Source organism: Eriocheir sinensis, chromosome 23 (genome assembly GCF_024679095.1).
Source record: "Eriocheir sinensis breed Jianghai 21 chromosome 23, ASM2467909v1, whole genome shotgun sequence".
In the NCBI taxonomy this organism is placed as follows: domain Eukaryota; kingdom Metazoa; phylum Arthropoda; class Malacostraca; order Decapoda; family Varunidae; genus Eriocheir; species Eriocheir sinensis.
Window position 1 is genome coordinate 10,945,781 of NC_066531.1, and position 20,486 is coordinate 10,966,266.

The window sequence follows — 20,486 nt, forward strand, 5'->3', positions numbered from 1 at the left end:
TTTAATTATACTAGTTTTATTTATATTGTACTCTCTCTCTCTCTCTCTCTCTCTCTCATTTTTTCTGGTTAAGTGAAATGTACACACTTTATAGCCATTATAATTCTTCTTAATATACGGGGAATTTAAGTTACATCAGTAGATGTCCAAGAAAGACTACCGTGTAGGAAAATAGTCATATCACTGATTGCATGTTTTTTACAGGTATGTCTGTTCCTCAGTCAAGGACATTTCATCAGGAGAAGATGAGCCTGCTTACTGAGGTTGCTAACAACAGCATAAACCCAAAGTACCGTGCAGTGTCTCACCTGCACGATGTTTGGCTTAAGGAAAACCATGGCGGGCTTGGAGGATTCAGTATGCAGACTGCCATTGAGAAGTACTTTCAAAGCAACCCAGGATCTCTAATTGAAATGGAATTCTCTGAAACGAGCTTCGCTATTGCCCTCGTCACTCCTCTCATGCAAAGAATCCACCAGAAGCTGAAAGAATCTGCCGAAGTGGTGTTTGTAGACACCACCAGTCACGTGGATCAGATTAATACAGCGGTGACGCTTTTGTTGTGTGCTGGACCATCTGGCGCCTTGCCTTTGGGCTTGATCTTCACGTCATCACAAGAACAGTCCAGCTTTATCAAAGGTGAGTTTTTATTGTTGCTATATTGAAGTTCAAAATAATTACCTAGACAATGAAAAGTATAAGTGTTATTATTTATTGTATAATTATCATACTTTCAAAATATTCTTGGCTGATCAACATCATGTCAAGCAGTAAATACATAGTCACATTTCGTTCTCCTTTCCTATCATATACTCATTTCGTAGCGTCACCCTACTAAGAGGGTACTCTCTCGGCATGATAATATCCTCGCTATAGTTTATCCGAAGTCATGTATATTATGCATGCCAGTCAATATTATTTGAATATACCTGACTAGTTAACTATATTCATTATGCGTTACCTTCTCATATTGAGACGCAGCATTAACCCACAGCATGTCACTGTCTTGCGATAGCACAAATATGCGAGCAAATATATCAAGTACCAAAGTGGTTTTCATGATGTATCGCTTATTTTCAGGGTTCAAACTGCTGAAGCTCGCTCTTGGAGGAGATGGTTTCTACAGAGTTGGACATCCTAATTGTTTCGTGACGGACAACTGCGATGCTGAGAGGCATGCCCTGCAGTCAGTATGGCCTGAATCACATTTATTTTTGTGTGTATTCCACATTCTTCAGCAAATATGGCGATGGCTCTGGGATTCACACCATGGAATAAAAAAAGATGATCGCCAACGGCTGATGGCAGTCGCTAAGCAGCTGGTCTACTCAGACTCAGAAGAAACTTTCAACAGTATATGGACTTCCTTCAATGGAAGTGAAGATGCTCAAACATACAGTCGGTACTGCAGGTAAAATTATAGAATTTATGATTTATTCAGCTTATGCATTGAAAATGTACTTATAATTGTCTTGGATACATTGGTTTCAAGTTGTATTTATCCTTAGTTTTTGGATTTCTTAAAAAAAATTATCTCAATACCATTCATGAATAGATAGATTTTGAAAGTATCCTGAACTCTTCTTGAACATCTGCCATGCTTCAATCTTTTTTCAGATCACCAGTATGGATTTCGTTAGGGTCGTTTTACTGGTTATCTTCTTGCCTTCTTATATGATTAATTTAGCCATTTCGATAAAACCTGTGCCGTTACCTAAATATATCGAAGGCTTTTAATAGTCCAGTACATAGGTTTACATTCCACTCCAAACTTTCCTTCTAATGATTATATCACTCTCTCTGTTCCTTTATGTCCAGCTTTCTTTCTGACTGTACAGTTTAGAAAATAATTATCCTTCAAAACTTATCAATAGCGGTGTTTCTCAGGGCTCTGTCAATCACTCACTGTTTATTATACCTCAATTATATAATTTCTTCAAGTTCAACTAACTGTCCTACCTATTCTTAAGTCGATGTCACCACTCTGCATCTCTCCACGGCATTCAACAAGCCACCAACCTAACAGAAATCTGCTTTGGGCAGGAGAAACTTTGTTTTCTTCATAGTCTTTTTTTTTCCTATTCACTCAAAGTCTTGAACACAAATGTTCCCTATTCTTCAACAACAGAACTGCCCCCCTTACTAGACATGCTTGGTCTGCCCTTAACCAAAACTTTGAAATGGAAACTTTACATTTCTCTTACTAAAATCATCGTCAAGATTAGGAGTTCTGTACTGTCTGGCAATTCTCCTCCTTCCGTGAATTGCCAATTATTATATACAGGGGCCTTGTCCGATTACATATAGAGCATGCATGTCCATGTGTAGGGAGGTAAAAAAAAAAAACAGGGTGAAATCAAAGGTATTTTGCCTCCCCAGTTCCCCTCCTATTCCTAACTGTCTTTTCCCTCTTAAATCCTGCTTCAGTGTTGCTTCCCTCTATTTTCTGCTGATATTTTCATGGTAACTGATCGTCTGTCTTGATAACTGCATGCCTCCCCTCTTTACATGGCCTCAGGGCCAAATTTTTAATCAGGCCCTTCCCATGACTAGTCCCTTCACCCATGGTATAAAAATCGACAAAGGGGCATGGGAAAGGAAGGGCTGGTTTAACAATGTGGCCCTCAGCCCATTCGTCTTTCTACTCAGTTTCATCCTTATACTGTCCTAAGCCCATATATGCAAAAGTAAATCAGTACCTCCATTCTTTCTTACTTCCTACCGATAAACTGAGGAACAGCCTTCATTTATCTGTCTACGACTTGGATACCTTCCAGGCACAATGACAATCATTACATGATTCTTCTTTGAACATTTTTCTCCTCGTGGATCCAGCGTTTAGTGGGCCTTTCTTTCTTGCTTTCTTTCTTTTCCTTGTGAATAAAAACTATATGTATAAAAAAATTAATTTAGTTGTTGTTTTTATGCAGCTACCTCAGCAAGCTGTTCGAGCGGAGACACGAGTGGAGCATCTGGGCACGCAAGGGTTTCTTCCTGAGAGGTCATAACACGAATAACTTTGCAGAATCTACAATTTGCATTGTCAAGGATGTTATTCTGAATCGGTAAGAAGCAGAACATTTCGCAAATTATAAACATTGCGACAAATTAAAACAATATAAGGAGTGCTTTAATAGGATCCTCATATAATGTTTTTACACTGTAGTTTATTCACGTAATGTGCTTTACGTATATAGTGGTAATAAGTTTTGCACACTTTATTATTATATCCGCACTGAGGGTATTCTCTCCATCTATGGAACGTCTAATATTTTTGTATCATTGGTATTTCAGGTGCAAGGCCTACAACACAACTCAACTGGTGGTGTATATGAATGAGATATTCGAGAACTACGTACATGAGGCAACGTCTACTCGATGTTGCTCTGAAGAGGCGCAGAGCCAAGCCTATCATGACTACCTCGGTTCGGCCCGAGAATGTTGAGAAAGTTGATGGCACCACATTTACCGTTACAAGTGACAAGGGGGACACACAGTATGTAGTGGACCTGCAGCTGGGTTTGTGTGACTGCCCCTACGGTCAAACAGGTGCCGTGTGCAAGCATCAGGTAGCATGCTCTGAAATGCATGCACTAAAATTACCACAAGTGTTCCACAGCACTCCTACTAATCGCCAGTTCATCGCAAGTATTGCTCTGGGGGACAAAGATGTACCTCCACTAGATTTTTTCGTTGAACTCCAGGACGATTCTCTCGTTAATGATAATTCATCCTCACCAGTTCCGTTGAACACTGCAAGTGAGGCAGGTGTGGCTGATTCAAGGGAACCCGCAAGTGAAAACTCACTGGAGGACTTCGTTGTTAATTCACCTAGCTTTTCATGCACTACAAATAAAAAACAGGAAGTTCTACAACTGCTGAATGAAGCCTTTGAGCGCTTTTCCGATGGAGTGTCTTCCTCTGCAATAACTGCTATGGCCACAAAGCTCAAAACCTTGAAAACGGCAAACCAGCTAAACAGCTGCATGCATATGTTTGCAGCATCTTCATCTATATCCTGCAAGCGCAGCAAAATCCATTGCCAACCAACTTCAGTGGCAAGGAGAAAAGTTGGTACACCCAGGGGATCTGCTACTGTTGGCAAAGGACGCACAAGAACAAATACTGCTCTTCCAACTACAGCCAAAAAGAGACCTCGTAATCTTTCCCACAACATAACATGTAACCAACCTAATTCAAAGATCCATTTCTAGCTAAGGTTCAGCTGAAAATAATAATAATAATAATAATAATAATAATAATAATAATAATAATAATAATAATAATAATAATAATAATAATAATAATAATAATAATAATAATAATAATAATAATAATAATGAGAAGAAGAACTTTATTTCAAAAGTGATAATTCTTTTATATAATACTTGGGAATAGTACATTCTATGCAATAACTAATATGCCAATATTTAGGTACAAAAATAATTGTAACTATCACATTTGTGTCAAAAGTAAAGCTAATACAAATCATAAAAGTAAAATGCATGAAGATAAGTCATCTTTATAATTTATTAATCTATTTATTTATCATTAAACGTTATTATTATTATTATTATTATTATTATTATTATGATTGTTCTCTCTCTCTCTCTCTCGCATTAATGTTTTCAACAGTTCCTCTCCTCTTTCATCAAACGGTTTTCTTCCTTCTCATCCTTATTTTACTCTTTCACCAATGTTTCCTACTCATATACCTCATACAAGTTCGCATCTCTCTCTCTCTCTCTATCTCTCTCTCCTCTCTCTCTCTCTCTCTCTCTCTCTCTCTCTCTGATGAATGTAATAATGTATTGAGAGTGTATGTGTGTGTGTGTATATATATATATATATATATATATATATATATATATATATATATATATATATATATATATATATATATATATATATATATATATGACTAAGTAATTTTTGAGAATGTGGGTGTAAACATGCATTTAATGTGATGTAATTCAATTAATGGGATTAGTTAATATTATTAACAATCACAAAGGATATATCATCACTAACACTCAGCATACTTCTTTTTCCCTACTGGACACTTATTATATAATAAAGCTGAAGTGAGTGCTTGTATTTTTTTTTATTCCTCATCCCACTTTATGCAATTATTCTATAAAATCAGCCGTCTATGGAGCAAATCGCAATTACGTGTCAGTTTTGGTTGGTTCCAGCGATGATATATATCATACGTGTTTATATACTATTCCTCCCCCCCCCAAAAAAAAAATACATGTTATGTTATAGTTTTCCATTCAGCGTATATTCCCCTTCATAGAAAATATAGATTTGATAGGGTAGACAAAAGTAATTTACTGTTAGATTGATGAGTAAAAAGTATTTCAGTTGGTTTATTTAACCAGCTTTATATATCATAATGTAATTATTTCATTAGATGTCAACTATGAAAATGTATTTTTGCTCCTAAATGCAAGAATTTGACTCCTTTCATCAATTCATCTATCGTAATCACGATTGGCTGTGGTGACTCGTGACGTCATGACGTCGTGACGTCATTGATGACTAGGCGCGCTGTGATTGGCTGCTGAAACCTCCCTTGACGAAATAGTATACAGTTCGGGAAAATGCGTACCGTTGCCTGCTTTCACAAGTTGATTGTAGTAGGTGAGATAACACAATAGTCTTTTAGTTAAGTGATGTGGATTATGTTTTGGCCGAGCGGAGCCGTTAAGTTCACTTTGAGTTCACTTTAGTTCTCTCTCTCACAGGGTCAATACAAATACAAAAATGTATTTTAACTATATTAACAGTTGTACATAAATTTACAGTTTAAATGAGCGAGTCGCACGATTTGAGAGTCAGCCACACCACAGGGCGTGGGGCGGCGGAGCACCGCTCGCCTGCCCGTCACCCGTCTTCTCTCCCGTCTTCGCGTTGTTCGCTCCTTTTACTTGCTTGTAGTCCGTCCGGAAGGGTGGGGCTTCCGGTTGATGACTGGCGATGATTTGTCATCAATTGCTGATTTATTATCAGCCAAGCATGTGTTCCCACGGCCATCAGCTCTGACGTGTTCCATAACATCCTGGCAAAGGCACTGAGCCTGTGCTTAGACACACAGTCACACACTCACATGCACATTATAATATACACATTACAAGTCTGAGCAAAACAACTTTTGAGAGAGTGGCAGCAACATTGCGGGAAATGTTTATCTCTTTGCGAGATATCGAAGGAGGTATAAGGAACGGTTATTTTCGTGTATTATATAATCACACTATGTAATGCCTGGGGGTCGGGATGGCATGTTCCTCCCTTCTCCTTCATTGTTAAATGCAACAATAAACAATCAATCAATCAATCAATACTACTTATGATAAAACTCGTTTACTTAAAGTATTTCTACAATATTAGGCTGATGGACCAAACTCATTGTGGTTTTAAGATATGGTAGTAGCCTTTTGGGGTGTCTGGGGTGAATTCATGCCCTTGCATTTACTAGCAGTTTACGTCTTGATGCTCCCGGCGGCTCCTCCCACGTGTGAAGGTACTTTCTCCCGAGAGCACCCAGCCGGTCTAGCTGCTAGATCGTCGCGGCTGTATTGCCGGCCAGGAATTGCCACGTGTAAAGCCGCCTTAAGTGTGTGTGTGTGTGTGTGTGTGTGTAATTCACCACGACCTGGTCACGTGTTGGACTTGCAATCCCCAGCAGCAGGTACCCTCCCGACGTGAACATGTGCTCTTTACCGTCGATCAATGGGTACTGCCAGGACCTCACACACCACACACCCCATCCCCTTTGCTCAAGGGGGGACAGTAACCACTCCTAGTCAACGGAAAAAATCCGGCCTGAGCGGGCTCGAACCGCCGCCCTGTCAAACCGTGAAGCCTGGCAGTGTGTGTGTGTGTGTGTGTGTGTGTGTGTGTGTGTGTGTAGTTTATTCATCACAGCCTGATCACGAGTCTCTCTCTCAGTCTAGCCCAACCTACGGTTGGGTGAAGACGTGTGGCTGTTTGCCCCTTGCAACAGTTCATCGTTGCCGTCATGGAGTACTCTGGCCCCGGCACTGTTGCTGACGTGCAGATGGATCTTGCACTCAGTGAAGACGAGGACGTAAGCGTGAAACACTGGCCACTTTTACCCTCGTCAGTGTCAAGTGATTCTGTTTAAGCTGCTTCCAAACTTGATGGCTCCCGCCGTGCCAACCAGGGCAAGCGGTCTATGGGTGAGACAACAGACAGTGACAGCGAGACACACCTACCCGCTACCAAGACACCAAAACACCGTGAACCCTCCACACCCACTTCTCTGCTGCCGCCGCCTCCTCAACGCACCTCAGCTGCGGTCCTATCAAACCTCCCCTACCAGCATTTGCTCCCCGTGCGGATTACGTGAAGCATGCTTTTAGGGAGCGTTTACCAGTGGAGATTACGCTTCGTTGGCTTGCGGAGGTCATGAAAACATTCCAACTCGAGCGGGATATCGCCGAGGTGAAGATGGCATCTGTGACATCACGGTTCGTCTACATTGCAAGGTGCCGCCAGGACATCGTGGAGCGAGTACCAAAGGGGGAGTTTGTCTCTGTCATTCTTGATGTGCAAGACTCCCCTGAGAGGCCCAGGAAATATCTCAACTATCTGATAACTCGGTACCCTGTCGGTGTTGATCCCTCCCTCGACCTGAAACTCCCTAGTGTTCACTCTCCCCGACGTTTTCGCCAAGACGATTTACCTATCAACCGCATTGTTGTCTCTTGGAGCCTGACTGATCCGCCTCCCTCCAGCTTTTCCTTCAGTTTCCTCCCCTGCCTCCCCGACTGTGACATGTGCATGGTGCGCTAGTGACCACGACTCTCGCACCTGCTGACACCGCGTCGCTCCTCAGCCGCCTCCTGTCTCACCTTCAGCCACCGCAGCCACCGAACAACCCGACCTGCCCGCATCTACGAACATCAACTGGAAGTGTCCTCAGTGTAACAAGCAGGGAGTTAATGTATGGCACGGCTGTACCAAGCGCTCGGCGAGGCAACCAGCAGCCTCGCCTCCTCCTCCTCCTCCGCCAGCCTCATTGCCTCAAACCCCGCATTATGAAGCTTCTGTCTCCTCGGAGTCAGCACAGACTCGTGAGCGGTGTGATGCACTCCAGACTAGCCTTGTTGATCTCGCCGCCAAACAAGACTCCACAGACACCACACTCACCACACTTGTTGAAGGGCAGCAGGCAATGATTGCTACGGTCACCACACTCACCGATAAGTTTGACGCCATCGTTTCCCACCTAGAGAAGAAGGGTATGGAGTCGTTGACACCTTCCTCCCCCCTGGGCGGGGCACAGCGTGACCGTGCGCGCCCCACCACCTCTTCCCCGTCTGGCTTCCGTGTACCGAAGGGTAGAGTTCGCACGTAATATTGAGCTTCATGTCATCTCCTGGAACGCCTGCGGTTTAAGTGATCTGGCAAGACTCTCAGCTTTGAAGGGATATGTTAACGAGCACTCCCCGACAGTCATATTCATTCAGGAGGCCTTTGTTGGTCCTCTTCTTGGTGACAGACAAGCTCCCTCACTTACTGGCTACGTTTCTTACGTCCACCCAGTTCGAAACGGTCTCGTCACATATGTACACTCCTCAGTACCACACCAGCTGCTTCGTACCTCCGTTGAAGCAGACATGACCTTTCAACTCCTGGAGGTAGCGATGGGACACGGCAAGATTCGTTTATGTAATGTCTATTCAGCCCCGGGAAGACTAAACTTGGCGGCCTTGCCCCTTCCAACACTTGGTGGCATTGTGTACATGGGTGATTTTAATGCCCGCCATCCTGAACTTGGTGACTCTTCTCCAGCTCCGAACCGGAATGGGCCTCGACTCCTTGATTTCGTCAGACGATACCGACTCACACGATGGGATACTGGCGGCGCCACCCACTCCCCTGGAGGTACCCTGGACCAGGGCCGAGAGAATACAGGGTCCACGCACGCGCACCTTAAGCCGATGAGGGCGGGGCTAGAGCTGTGACGTCACAGAGTGCGGGTTGCTCTCTCCCCTACCCCCTCCCCCTCTCTCTCTCTCTCTCTCTCTCTCTCTCTCTCTCTCTCTCTCTCTCTCCTGCGGCCCACAGGGTGCGGGTTGCTCTCTCCCCTACCCCCTACCCCTCTCTCAGGCTTCTCTCTCTCACCTGCAGCATATTACCACACTAATATTGTATGTAATCCAATTCTGACTGACTTTGAGGCTTATGTATTGCGGGTGGCTCTCTCCCCCACCCCCTTCCCCTCCCTCAGGCTGGTATCTCTCTCTCTCTCTCTCACCTGCAGCATAATACCACACTAATATTGTATGTAATCCAGTTCTTGCTGACGACTTTGAGGCTTATGTGTTGCGGGTGGCTCTTTCCCCACCCCCTTCCCCTCTCTCTCTCTCTCTCTCTCGCTCTAAGCCCCAGCATATTACCACACTAATATTGTAAGTAATAAAATTCTTATTGATGACCTTGATACTTTTTTACAGTATATATTATGAGAATATGCTGTCAGTTGACATTCTCACTGCACAAAAGATATGAAAGTGGTAGGGGACTAGGGGTCACATTTAATGATACCACTATCAAAAGTAACAAAACACTGGTGCATACTTCGGAAAAGGCATAATAATATGTTAGGAGCAACATCAGTGCATACTATTACAGTTCACAGACAATTCATCAGTATTCTTATGTCCTCATAACTTTTCATCCTGACCAATCAGGATCTTCCTTTTGTTTTTCTTTGCTGTCTTACTGTCATGCTTTGGCATGACAGTGGCGCACACCCCGCCACGGTTGAACCCAGACTGGCCGCGGCAGCCACCTCGGACTCTTCCCTGCACGCACCCTGTGACGTCACGACCTGCGCGGCCCGGTGGAGTTTTTGGTGGCTCCTTGCGCGGACCCTGTATTCTCTCGGCCCTGCCCTGGACCACATATTTACGTCAGGACTGGTAGCTCCACGTGTCAAGTGTTTCTCCATCCCCGTGCTGTTCTCCGACCACGTTGCTCTGGGCCTCCGATACTCCGTACCACCAACACCCCCTCCCTCCCACGCCCTCTCCCGCATCCAGATACCTCCAACATACTGTCCAACATACATCTCCTACATGACTACTATGCTTCCTACATTTAACACCAGCTCCCCTGATAAGTTGTATTCCTCGCTGGTGAAGTCCACCCATGACTTTTACACCCGGTATGTCACCCGGCCTCATCTCACCCGTCGACCTGGGGTTCGTATCGGGCCACTCGATGACCGTGTGCTTCAGGCAGAAAGGAAGGCGGTGGAGCACGGCCTTGCTTTTCAGAGAGACCCAACCCCTGCCCATCTTCACCAGTACCAGACGTCTCGATACGAGCTGATGACTCTCCAACAGCATGCCCAGACTGACTCGTGGCACAACTTTACTGATAGTATCAATCATCTCACCAGCGTGGGTTCCATGTGGCACAAGATTAACAAGATTGTAAAGAAAAAGCCTTGCACTGCTCTCCATCACAGTCCAACGGAATATGCCGAGTCCCTTATTGACTCCTGGTCTGCACAATCACGACCTGGCAACCTTCCAGCACCTGTACAAGCTGCACTCTCCTCCCAGGCAAGCCTTCGTTCTCTCCGCCTGGTGGACGCTCTGTTGCGGACAGATGAGGAGGATGACGTTCCCATCACGTCTGATGAGCTGCAGCGTGCCCTGACTCGAGGTATCTCTTCGGACTATGTTCGCGGCTCTAGCAAGATGAACACCATCACTATCAGCATCGTGTTCACAGGCACAATGAAGGGCTGATCCGATGTCCTCGTTGAAAGCAAGCAGAACATCTCGGCCAGGTTTGTGCTCCTCCATGTCCGGAAAATATGCCATGATCCGGTACTTGAGTTTGGTCGAGTGGACACGTCCAGGCAAGACTGTTCCAAGCTGTTTCAGTCGGTTGCTGTACAAACTTGTTAGATCTGCCAGCTTGAATACTGGTGCCACATGAGAGTCTATGCGGGCATCATCGATGTAGGACACCAGTTCTCCGAGAGCTATGCCATGATTGATATCATCCTGGTCATCCAAAGTTCTCTTTGTGTCCCTTGCTTTGTTATAGAGGGAAACCAGACACTTCACATGGTACAGGGCATCTTGCGCCATCATATCGCCAGCACTCAGTTTAGCAATAAGTGACTTGTCTTCTAGTTTCAGAGCACATTTCCTGACCCGTCTGTCCAAGTCGAAGGTTGAAGCTTTGCGCAGAGATTCGTTACCTGCTGGCTTGTCACAAAAGAAACACGTTTCGAGCAGTGTCTCTGAGCGGTCCACACGCTGACGGGTAAACTTTGGGGTCACGCCTTCGGTATCGCAACTGGTTGTTTTCCTCTTCTCTGCCCGAGTCAATTGAGTTTTGTTGTATTGTAATCTGCACGAATCATGCCACTTAGCCCTGTGGTGCTGTAAGGTGGACTCAATACCCTCACCATCGTCCAAGCGGGATATGTCGAGAGATTTTGGGAGGCAGTCGATCTCACTGAACCGGAGAAGGTTGTTTGCAAGAGTCTGGTATCCAGATCCTCCTGTGCTTCGCTTGGAGTCAGCTGGACAATGAAAAGGTTCAGTAGTGTCCATCTGACACAACACACATAGGTTCCAGTCTGTCTGGTTAACTGATGTAACAGTCGTACTTGGCCCTTCCTGCCGGGGATCTAATAGTTTGAAATTCTTGGCCATTGTCTCGAACCAACACAAATTAGTCACTTTAAAATTAGGAAGAACCACCACCAAGGAGAGGATAAGTCTATTAGATTCTAATAGACTAATCCTCTCCTTGGTGGTGGTTCTTCTAAAAAATTAATATGCATCTTCTAATAATTAGAAGATGCATATTAATTTTTTAGTCAGGTATCAAATAGATAATAAAGCATGTGCATACTAGTTGATAATTATCATATTATACTCAAAACATTGTGTTTTGCACCAAGCACATATGACTTTGCTGACCTTGTTGGCAGAGTTAAGTTATTCGTGGCAGCCATTTTGTAAAATGGCCACCATTTTGACCCTAGGGGTAATCTGGAATGTCCCTATATCCAAAATGTTTCCTAAGGGTATGCTCTAACTGTGTACCAAATTTCATGCTTGTATCATCAAAGGCACAAAACTACCAGAATATTTCACAGATCTGCTGGACTAAACCAGTCGTAGGTGCACACTTTTCTTCGCCAGGCAACTCAGACCTTTGGGGGTGACTGTGGTGGACGTATATACTCTGCCCGCCGCCCATCCCACCACCACTACCAGACGACGGACGGCAGACCCTGCCACCCCTGCAGCCCTGCCCCAGCCACCGGCGAGGCGAAGGAAGCGCAGGTGCTGAGTAGTGGGGTACCGAGTTGCTGTCTTCGAGGTTTTTAACACATTTTAGCTGACAAAACATTGATACGGTTTCAGTAATTACACCACTTGTAACATGATTTCAGGTGAATTACTATTATTATGTTCACATGTTTAGGCGTGTGGGGCCATATCTAATCTATTAGATTTTTCAGCTGTTGATTTTTCTGGCGTGTGGATGTTTAATATTTTTCTTGAGTAACATTGTTACGCATTTTATGAATAATCATTCATTTTATTTCCTCCTTTCTTTTGTGTGTTTTATTTCACAGTGGAGAAGTTTTGTCTTGCTAAGCCTCACTCATTATTCTTTTTCCTCTTTTATTATACATTTTAAAAGCATCGGGGAGGAGTGAGCACATACTTAGTGGTGAATGATTATTACTTTAATTATTTTTGCAGCGATATTTTTTTTCTTTTATCATGTTGCTCCTCATTTTACTAGTAACTCTTTTTAATGGCAGAAAAACCTGACCCGCAGTTACAAGCTCTCACCGAGGACTATGAGGGGTGGGAAGAGAGGAATGACAGTGCCGTCAAGGATAACGGTAACTGTCATGTAAGGAGTGGTAGCAGTCTTCAAAGGGTGCTTTCTCCTTCCTCTGAGCTGCATGAGCAACCAAGAGGTATTTACTTACTAATCCCACAATGGCTTCTGCCCTTAATCACCCGCTAACAGCAACAGCAGTTGGGCCCTTCTCAGGTAGTAAGGGAGGCAGATTATTCGGCCAGGGACTTCTTGTTTCAGAGTAAGGTTGTCATGAACATTTCATTCGTGTCAGATCCGGGAGATAAAATATCTCTCAGCCGTTCGAGGGTCAATCCCGGGAACGGGAACGGCGGCCCTCATAAACAGGAGCGCATTCACGGAACGGGAGGATTATGATGCGTTTCGGTCACTTTTTTTCGACACATTTGGGGAGGATGGGCAACACAGCCTCGTAAAGGGTGTAAATTTTGCTGTGGACACTGTGCAAACGAGTGGCCTTTTTAACAGGCCTCGACTACCGCCCGACTGGCAACCTACACGGTTTTATCAGCCAACTTTTATGGCACTTAAAGTAATTTGGGGTCCTTTTTAAAGCTTCTCTTGCCGTCGACACGTTCGTCGGGGAGGGGGGCCTTCGACCCTCTGACCTAAACCTTTTAGGGTGTCACCAGCGGTAATAAAAAAAAACCTTGTTTTATTTATTTATTTATTTTTTTTTAAGACTCTGCTTCTTGTAGAGCTTATCTTGTGGGTCCCACAAGTGTCGATGCTGTCACTTCCTCTAGCAATGCCACCTCGGCGTCCCGGCTCCAAATCTTGTTATCTGCATCTTTTATTTCTTGTTTTATTGGCGCCGACATGTTGTTTACCCGGCCGCCAGTCGGCAATTCAAGACGGACACGCTCAGCTGCAGAGAACCTGCCGCGAGAAGAGCTCCCAGACCCAGACCCAGACCAAAAATGCTGCCGCGCCTGTATTGCCAGCCGCGAATTGCCAGGTGTAAAGCCGCCTTTAGAGGTGAGGTTCGTGATTTAAATGAGAAGAAATCGCGAGCTGGAGTAGGTAGGAAGACACCTACCGAACGGGCGCAAGCCACTCCCGGTGAGGTATATATGGGAGGTGAGAAGGGAGCTGAAGCCCTCCAAAGACCCTTCCCATGTCCTCACTAACCGTTTCCCTATTGTCTCACCAACACCACAGAGTAGTTCAGCATGCTCTCTAAAGACAGATCCTCTCTTTATCCACACCACACTACATTCACACAACATATACACCTTTTCCCAAAATTAATATTTCAAAATGGCGCACCTACACCAAGCCTCGGAGTCCCCGCCTGGGGGGGGTGGGCACAAATTCCCCCAGGGAGGACTCCCCTTCTGGCTGCCGACCCGAGAGGTGTCTTGATAACTCCTCGAACCTCTTTCTTCTCAATTTCTGCAACATTCGCGGTCTTCGCCCTAATTTTCATTCTGTGGAACATCATCTCTCCTCCTCTAAACCTCACCTTCTCTTCCTTACCGAAACACAGGTTTCTGAGGCTACTGACAGCAATCTCTACTCTGTTCCCTCCTACTATCTCTATCCTAAATTTCAATCCAAAGCTGGATGTTGTGCCTACGTGCGCAACGAAATCACTTGCTCTCGTGCCCACGACCTTGACTCTTCTGAATTTTCCACCATCATTGTCATTCTATTACTAAATACATATGTGCTGTTTATCTCTCACCTAACTCTACCATCTATGTAAAATTCTTTGACTATTTGAATTCTAAAGTGGAGCACATCTTGACCCACTCTCCCTTCGCTGAAATCTCCATCCTAGGAGATTTCAATGTTCACCACCAGCTTTGGCTTTCATCCTCTTTCACTGACCATCCTGGTGAACAAGCCTACAACTTTGCTATCCTCAACGACCTAGAGCAGTTGGTCCAGCACCCTGCACGTATTCCCGACCGTCTTGGAGGCCGGCCCAACATTCTTGACCTCTTCCTTACCTCAAACCCTTCTGCTTATTCTGTCAAACTGTTCTCTCCGTTGGGCTCCTCCGATCACAATCTTATTTCTGCATCCTGTCCTATCGCTCCTGTACACCCTCTGGACCCACCGAAGAACGAGATCGGCATTTTGCTTCAGCTCGGTGGGACGACCTGAGGATGTACTTTTCCGATTTCCCGTGGAATGATTATTGCTTCTAGGATTGAGACCCCTCTGTGTGTGCTCAGCGCATCACAGAGGTGATTGTCTCTGGAATGGAGGCATACATTCCTCGTTCTTTTTCTACTCCTCACGCTAAAAAGCCTTGGTTTAATCACGCTTGTTCTCGTGCTGTCGATTATAGAGAGGTAGCTCACAAAAGGTACCAGAGCCTTCAAACTAATGCTAATTATGAACTTTACATTTCTGCCCGAAATCGTGCCAAATCTATTCTCCGACTAACCACAAATTCTTTCATTAATAGAAAATGCCAAAACCTTGCTTTCTCTAACTCTTCCCGTGACTTCTGGCATCTAGCCAAAAGCATCTCCTCCAACTTCACTTCTTCATCTATCCCTCCACTTCTCAGTCCTGACGGCAACACTGCCGTCTCATCTATCTCTAAGGCTGAACTCTTCTCTCAAACGTTTTCTAAAAACTCCACTCTGGACGATTCTGGGCATATTCCTCCTACTCATCCCCCCTCTGACTCCTTTATGCCTGTTATAAAGATTCTTCAAAATGATGTTTTCTATGCCCTCTCTGGCTTCAATCATCAGAAGGCTTATGGACCTGATGGAGTGCCTCCTATTGTCCTTAAAAACTGTGCCTCGGTGCTGTCACCCTGCCTGGTCAAACTCTTTCGCCTCTGCCTGTCATAATCTACCTTTCCTTCTTGCTGGAAGTATGCTTTCATACAGCCTGTGCCTAAGAAGGGTGACCGCTCCAATCCCTCAAACTACCGTCCTATAGCTTTACTTTCTTGTCTATCTAAAGCTTTTGAATCAATCCTTAACCGAAATATTCAAAAGCACCTTTCCACTTCTGACCTTCTATCTGATCGCCAGTATGGGTTCCGCAAGGGGCGTTCTACTGGTGATCTCCTAGCCTTCTTAACTGACTCTTGGTCATCCTCTCTTAGCCATTTCGGTGAAACTTTTGCTATTGCGCTGGACATATCAAAAGCTTTTGATAGGGTCTGGCACAAATCTTTGCTTTCCAAACTACCCTCCTACGGTTTCTATCCTTCTCTCTGTACCTTTATTTCCAGTTTCCTTTCTGACCGTTCTGTTTCTGCCGTGTAAACGGTCACTGTTCTTCCCCTAAATCTATTAACAGTGGTGTCCCACAGGGTTCTGTCCTATCTCCCACTCTTTTTCTGTTGTTCATTGATGATCTTCTTTCCAAAACGAATTGTCCTATCCATTCCTACGCCGATGATTCCACTCTGCATTACTCAACTTCTTTTAATAGAAGACCCACCCTACAGGAACTTAACGACTCAAGGCTGGAGGCTGCAGAACGCTTAGCCTCAGACCTTACTATTATTTCTGATTGGGGCAAAAAGAATCTGGTGTCCTTCAATGCCTCAAAAACACAGTTTCTCCACCTATCCACTCGACACAATCTTCCAAACAACTATCCCCTATTCTTTGACAACACCCAGCTATCACCTTCCTCAACACTAAACATCCTCGGTCTATCCTTAACTCAAAATCTCAACTGGAATCTTCATATCTCATCTCTTACTAAATCAGCTTCCTCGAGGCTGGGCGTTCTGTACCGTCTCCGCCAGTTCTCCCCCGCACAATTGTTGTCCATATACAGGGGCCTTGTCCGCCCTCGTAAGGAGTATGCATCTCATGTGTTGGGGGGGCTCCACTCACACAGCTCTTCTGGACAGAGTGGAGGCTAAGGCTCTTCGTCTGATCAGCTCTCCTCCTCATACTGATAGTCTTCTACCTCTTAAATTCCGCCGCAATGTTGCCTCTCTTTCTATCTTCTATCGATATTTCCACGCTGACTGCTCTTCTGAACTTGCTAACTGCATGCCTCCCCCCCTCCCGCGGCCCCGCTGCACTCGACTTTCTACTCATGCTCATCCCTATACTGTCCAAACCCCTTATGCAAGAGTTAACCAGCATCTTCACTCTTTCATCCCTCACGCTGGTAAACTCTGGAACAATCTTCCTTCATCTGTATTTCCTCCTGCCTACGACTTGAACTCTTTCAAGAGGAGGGTATCAGGACACCTCTCCTCCCGTATTTGATCTTGCTTTCGGCCACCTCTTTTGTTTCTTTTTAGGAGCAGCCCGTAGCGGGCTTTTTTTTTATTATTGTTTTCTTTTTTTGTGTGCCCTTGAGCTGCCTCCTTTGTTGTTAAAAAAAAAAAAAAATGAGGGAGTTTTTTTGGAGAGTAATGGATATGAAAGTGAGAAAGTAGTTCATAGGGTCGAGAGGAAGAAGGGAATAAAACTAACAGAAAAGGAGGAAGGGTGGAAAGTGACATATACGAATATTAATGGAATAGTTTCATCGTGGATAGAGTTAACGACTATTTGCGAGACAATGAACCTGATATTGTGGGGCTGACGGAAACTAAGTTGTGACCCAATTGAGGTGGTGGGGATTGGAGAAGGTGCAAACAACATATGGAGGAGAGACAGAAAGATAAAACAGGGAGGAGGTGTGATGTTGATGGTTAAAAAAGGCATTAGGGTGGAGGAGGTAATTGAGGGTGAAGGCTTGACAGAGGTGTTAAAGTGAAAATTGTGGGTGCTGAAGGAAGAAGGAGGCATTATGTAGTAGGGTATGTGCCCCCATGAACAAGCGTATGGGGTTGCGGGAATATAAACAAATGACACAAGAGACGGTGAGTTGCAAGGATGAAATGTTGAGGGCGTGTGAGAGAATACTTATAATGGGTGATTTCAACTGCATGGAGGTGGAATGGGAGGATTGGGAGACGCAGGGAGCAGACGAGTCGTGGGGAGGAAGACTCCTGCAACTGGCAGTGGAACATGTGCTGACTCAGTGGATCAAGGAACATACCAGATTCGGGAAAGAAGGCGAGGCATCAAGACTAGACCTGGTATATATTTAGTAAAGCGCCGGAAATAATAGAAAATCTTAACGTAGATTGTCCAATAGCGAAGAGTGACCATGAGGTTATGGAATTTGAGTAGTTATAATATTGCCATACTGGCTTGTTTTTCCGGGGCAATGGCGCGTGGGGCGGGGCGGAAAAAACAGCCGTAGTGGCGGCTGTTATACTGGCTTGTTTTTTCGGGGCAATGGCGCGTGGGGCGGGGCGGAAAAAACAGCCGTAGTGGCGGCTGTCATACCGGCTTGTTTTGGCGGGGCAAGGGAGCGTGGGGCGGGGCGGAAAAAACACGTGGGGCGGAGGGCGGAAGGACATCCGTAGTATCCTGCGCCATACCGGCTTGTTTTGGCGGGGCAAGGGAGCGTGGGCGGCGGAAAACAGGTGGGGGGGGGGGCGGAAGGACATCCGTAGTATCCTGCGCCATAGCGGCTTGTTTTGGCGGGGCAAGGGGACGTGGGGCGGGGCGGAAAACACGTGGGTGGGGCGGAAGGACATCCAGTAGTATCCTGCGCCATAGCGGCTTGTTTTGGCGGGGACGTGGGGCGGGCGGAAAACAGCTGTAGTGGCGCCTGTCATACCGGCTTGTTTTGGCGGGGCAAGGGAGCGTGGGGCGGGGCGGAAAAACAGCCGTAGTGGCGCCTGCCATACCGGCTGGATTTGGCGGGGCAAGGGAGCGTGGGGCGGGGCGGAAAAACACGGGGGGCGGAGGGCGGAAGGACATCCGTAGTATCCTGCGCCATAGCGGCTTGTTTTGGCGGGGCAATGGGGCGTGGGGCGGGGCGGAAAAAACAGCCGTAGTGGCGGCTGTCATACCGGCTTGTTTTGGCGGGGCAAGGGAGCGTGGGGCGGAGGCGGAAAGACCTCCGTAGTATCCTATGTCATAGCGGCTTGTTTTGGCGGGGCAAGGGAGCGTGGGGCGGGGCGGAAAGTCACGGGGGGCGGCGGGCGGAAGGTCATCCGTAGTATCCTGCGCCATACCGGCTTGTTTTGGCGGGGCAAGGGAGCGTGGGGCGGGGCGGAAAAAACACGTGGGGCGGAGGGCGGAAGGACATCCGTAGTATCCTGCGCCATAGCGGCTTGTTTTGGCGGGGCAAGGGAGCGTGGGGCGGGGCGGAAAGACTTCCGTAGTATCCTATGTCATAGCGGCTTGTTTTGGCGGGTCAAGGGAGCGTGGGGCGGGACAGAGAGGGATCGGCAGTGACAGGCTATGGGGAGGGAGCGAGGGATGTGCTATGGTGCGGTTGGTGGGAGGTGACGAGTCCGGGAGCGGCGAGACATGGGCAGCGTCATGCCTCGTTCTGTCTTAGATGGAGCGTGTAGGGTGAAGTAGTGACGCCATGCTGAGATGCTATACTTAACAGTTACGCCTTTGTCTGGAACCTTTTGGCATTCAAACTGTTCTTGTTTGTACACTCGAATAAAAGTACTCCGAATATTGTGTATATATGTCATCCTGTGTTAGTTTACGAATCAGTTACTAGCTAGCCATGGCGGGAGATGAACATTATATATATTTGACTAATTTAGGGAACAGGGATATTTTTCCGGATAATAGACCCCATCAATTTGTAAATAGACTTAACCCTCCTTTACTCCTTGACCCAAATAAGGATTATGAAATAGCCATGGTGAACTGCTTGTATCCTAAAACGTTTTATAGTATACCCAAGCACGATTTTTCAGCCCGCATTGAAATTTATGCGAGTGCACACTTTCAACCCGATCATACTTACTTATTGTATACTTTCGTTCCCCAGAGCAACATCTTGGCAGGTGATACCAGGTACATGATTCATGTTATCAATAGCGATCTGTCCCTTGCTCTTGCAAAGCTTCTCAAGAGTTACTATACACATTACTTTAAGGGTGAGGAATTCTTATTTAGCTATAATAAATTGTTACGGAGGACAGATCTAATTGTTCGCAAGGGTATCTGCACGAGTGATGATCACTTTGTAAACTCAGTCTTAAATTCGGATTCCGAATGGCACAGTGTCTAGGATTTGCACATACCATGGATTATACTTTTATGAGTCCGATGATCTCAATGTCAAGAATCTTACATACATACCCCCCTTTCCCCACGCCAAGACGGTGGGGTTGACTTCGCCTTGATCTATACCGATTGCGTAACCCCCACGATGTATGGTGGGCAAATGGTAAATCTATTAGATGCAGTTACCATGGAAGCTGCTGGAGGTAGAGACTTTCGCCAGCTCGTATATAAATCTCTTAATAAGACCTTCATAGATTCGATTTCCGTCAGAGTGCTCGATCAAAGGGGTAAAAGTATAACCTACGGGCGAGGAAATACCATGACCTTTTATTGCATATTCGCCCTAAATAAGAAATAAATACGACACTTTTCGTGAAGATGGGTTATTCATTCACAGACAGTCATGAGGAGTACTTTCATTCCTCCGGGACGTCATGATTTCGATGCTCTCTTTTTAGAGTCATGCAAGGGGTGGTGGATTAGAGGATATTAGGATATTTCTCCCGCCTCCCGTTCAGCGAGGTAGAAGAGGAGGTGGAATTTTTA

At 45.6% G+C, this 20,486-nt stretch overlaps 1 protein-coding gene across 1 annotated transcript; it reads left to right on the forward strand.

The window, feature by feature from the left end:
- Window positions 1-224: 224 nt before the first annotated feature.
- Window positions 225-3,445, forward strand: LOC127002576 (uncharacterized). Its single transcript, XM_050868659.1, has 4 exons — window positions 225-639; window positions 1,081-1,411; window positions 2,931-3,065; window positions 3,295-3,445. Exons 1-4 carry the CDS (start codon window positions 246-248, stop codon window positions 3,443-3,445), a joined length of 1,011 nt encoding a protein of 336 aa, XP_050724616.1. The 5' UTR covers window positions 225-245.
- Window positions 3,446-20,486: the final 17,041 nt, after the last annotated feature.

Coding starts and splice junctions, on each gene's coding strand:
- LOC127002576 (XM_050868659.1), top strand. CDS start 246: ATGAGCCTGCTTACTGAGGTTGCTAACAACAGCATAAACCCAAAGTAC. Junction 1,412..2,930: donor ACATACAGTCGGTACTGCAG/GTAAAATTATAG, acceptor GTTTTTATGCAG/CTACCTCAGCAAGCTGTTCG. Junction 3,066..3,294: donor AAGGATGTTATTCTGAATCG/GTAAGAAGCAGA, acceptor TTGGTATTTCAG/GTGCAAGGCCTACAACACAA.